Source organism: Emiliania huxleyi (genome assembly GCF_000372725.1).
Source record: "Emiliania huxleyi CCMP1516 unplaced genomic scaffold EMIHUscaffold_89, whole genome shotgun sequence".
NCBI lineage: Eukaryota > Haptophyta > Isochrysidales > Noelaerhabdaceae > Emiliania > Emiliania huxleyi.
This window is the reverse complement of record NW_005195368.1, coordinates 1-2,039: the sequence shown is the minus strand read 5'-3', so window position 1 is coordinate 2,039 and position 2,039 is coordinate 1. Positions and strand designations below refer to the sequence as shown.

At 61.6% G+C, this 2,039-nt stretch overlaps 2 protein-coding genes across 2 annotated transcripts in view; one reads left to right on the top strand and one right to left on the bottom strand.

Annotated features, from left to right (window-relative positions):
- Nucleotides 1-617, top strand: part of EMIHUDRAFT_107226 (hypothetical protein) — a gene marked incomplete at both ends in the record, with an annotated part of 2,621 nt that extends 2,004 nt beyond the window's left edge. Inside the window, 2 exons of the mRNA XM_005757933.1 lie at nt 270-361; nt 440-617. Of these exons, the coding sequence (XP_005757990.1) occupies nt 270-361; nt 440-617 (270 nt within the window). The remainder of the gene's footprint in view (nt 1-269; nt 362-439) is intronic.
- An 898-nt stretch (nt 618-1,515) lies between these two features.
- EMIHUDRAFT_68955 (hypothetical protein) lies at nt 1,516-2,025 on the bottom strand (the record flags this gene model as incomplete). Its single annotated transcript, XM_005757932.1, has 1 exon — nt 1,516-2,025. A coding segment is annotated over one exon (510 nt), but the record flags the coding sequence as incomplete, so codon positions are not given.
- Nucleotides 2,026-2,039: the final 14 nt, after the last annotated feature.

The following is a 2,039-nucleotide window of genomic DNA, read 5'->3' as shown; positions in this document are numbered from 1 at the left end:
CTCTCTCTCTGTCTCTCTCTCTCTCTCTCTCTCTCTCTCTCTCTCTCTCTCTCTCTCTCTCTCTCTCTCTCTCTCTCTCTCTCTGCCTCCCTCCCTCCCTCCCTCCCTCCCTCCCTCTCTCTCCCTCTCTCTGTCACTCTCACTCTCTCTCTCTCTCTCTCCCTCTCTCTCCCTCTCTCTCTCTCTCTCTCTCTCTCTCTCTCACTCTCACTCACTCTCTCTCGCTCGCTCTCTCTACGGGACGAGCCCGGGACTTGAGCGCTGTCCAGGCGTGCGCGAGCGAGGAGTGCGAGCTGGAGGAGCGCGCCCGCCGCGAGAGGCTGTCGAACTTCCCGGACGAGCTCGCGCTTCTCGGCTTCAGGTTGTTTTGGGGACAGTCTCCGCGTTTATCATCGCCCTGATGCCCTCTGTGACCGATCCCCTCCTCCCGTGCCCGCAGCCTCGACGACGCGGGATGTCTCGACGAGAAGCGGCTGCGGCAGGTCTTCCGGGCAAAGTCGCGCGAGATGCACCCGGATGTGGCGGCGCAAGGAGGGTCGGAGGAGGAGCGTGCGCGCGCCGAAGAGGCGATCCGTGAGCTAAACGAGGCGAACGAGATTGTCCGGAAGCTGCTGTGAGAGACCGCTGACACAAAGGAGAGGTGTGCAGAAACTCCCCTGTCCTCTCGACTGCTTCCCTCTTTTACATACATAAATAAATCAATAAAACGGTCAAACTCTGAGACGAGATGGGGTTTAGGGACATGTTCATGCACAACATGTACATGTACATGTGTCCCCGTCCTGCACGATCTTGGTGTGTGAGGGATGCTTCAATCCGTCCCCACCCCTGGTCAGTGGTCACTCCTACCCGACTGCCGACACGACTAGAAGACAAGAGCGGCAAGAGTTTTGCTGTTTGGGGCTGCGGCTACGGCTGCGGCTGCGAGAGGGGCTGCGAGAGGGGCTGTGCCGTCGCGGGAGAGCCGCTGCGCGCTGGCGCTGCGCAGCGTGGACGCGCCTACACCGCTTTTGCTCCGCTCGCCATCTCTCGCAAAGGTCCGAAAGCCATAGCCACCACCTCCTCCCCGCGGCTCAAGTCCTTTCGCCGTATCTCGCCGTCTCTTCTCCACCCACGCCTCGAAGAGCTCTCGTCGCCATAGCCCCATTGCATGACAGCCTGCTGAACTGCGTCGTGTAGGAGGTGTGCAGAGGGATGAGCGTCAAGGGTTTTACTTTTTTGTCCGTTGCCACACAATTGTTTCATGTTTGTCTGAGTCTGTTGCTGTGCACCGAAGACTGAGACACATGTCTGTCCAGCACATGTTCATGCACATGTCTCATGTGCATGTCATGCACATGCACATGCACATGCACATGCACATGCATGTGTGTGCATATGTGCGTGTCACCCTGTTCTTCGAATGCAGTACAATGCCACTAGATCTTACTAGTCGGTGGACGGTGGACGGTGCTGCGAGGTCTCGCAGGCTTGTCGCTACACCAACTAATTAAGCGATTTGTCGCCGGGCCACATTTAGGCCTTGCTCTTACGCCGCCGCCCCTGCACGCGCGCCTTTGCCGGCGCGCCCGGCGCGTGCGCCGCGCAGTAGCCGATGTTGCCCTCGTCGGTGATCTGCATCGTGAGGCCGTGCGCCATGCCGCAGGTCGGGTGGAAGGCCTTTTGGCACCTGCCGTGGGTGCACTGGATCTTTCCGCCGCAGACGCGGTCGCCCGCATCGTCGCACAGGTGGCACTTGAGCTTCTTGCGGTCCGGGTGGATCAGGTCGAAGCCGGCCGCCCGGTCGAGCGCCTCGGGCTCGAGGAAGCCTGTCTCGGGCAGGAAGAGCGTGCACACGACGTGAGCCCAGCCGCCCCACTCCCCGTCGCGCGTCCGCTTCAAGGCGCCGCCCTTGCGAGGGCAGCCGGGGCACCCGAGCGTGCTCGTCGTCTCGCCGGCGGCGCACGGGTCGCAGAGCCACTCCCCCTGCGGCAGCCGGTGCACGCCGTACCAATTTTGGTGCACCGCGAGGTCGCACCGGTCGCACAGCACGATCGGGT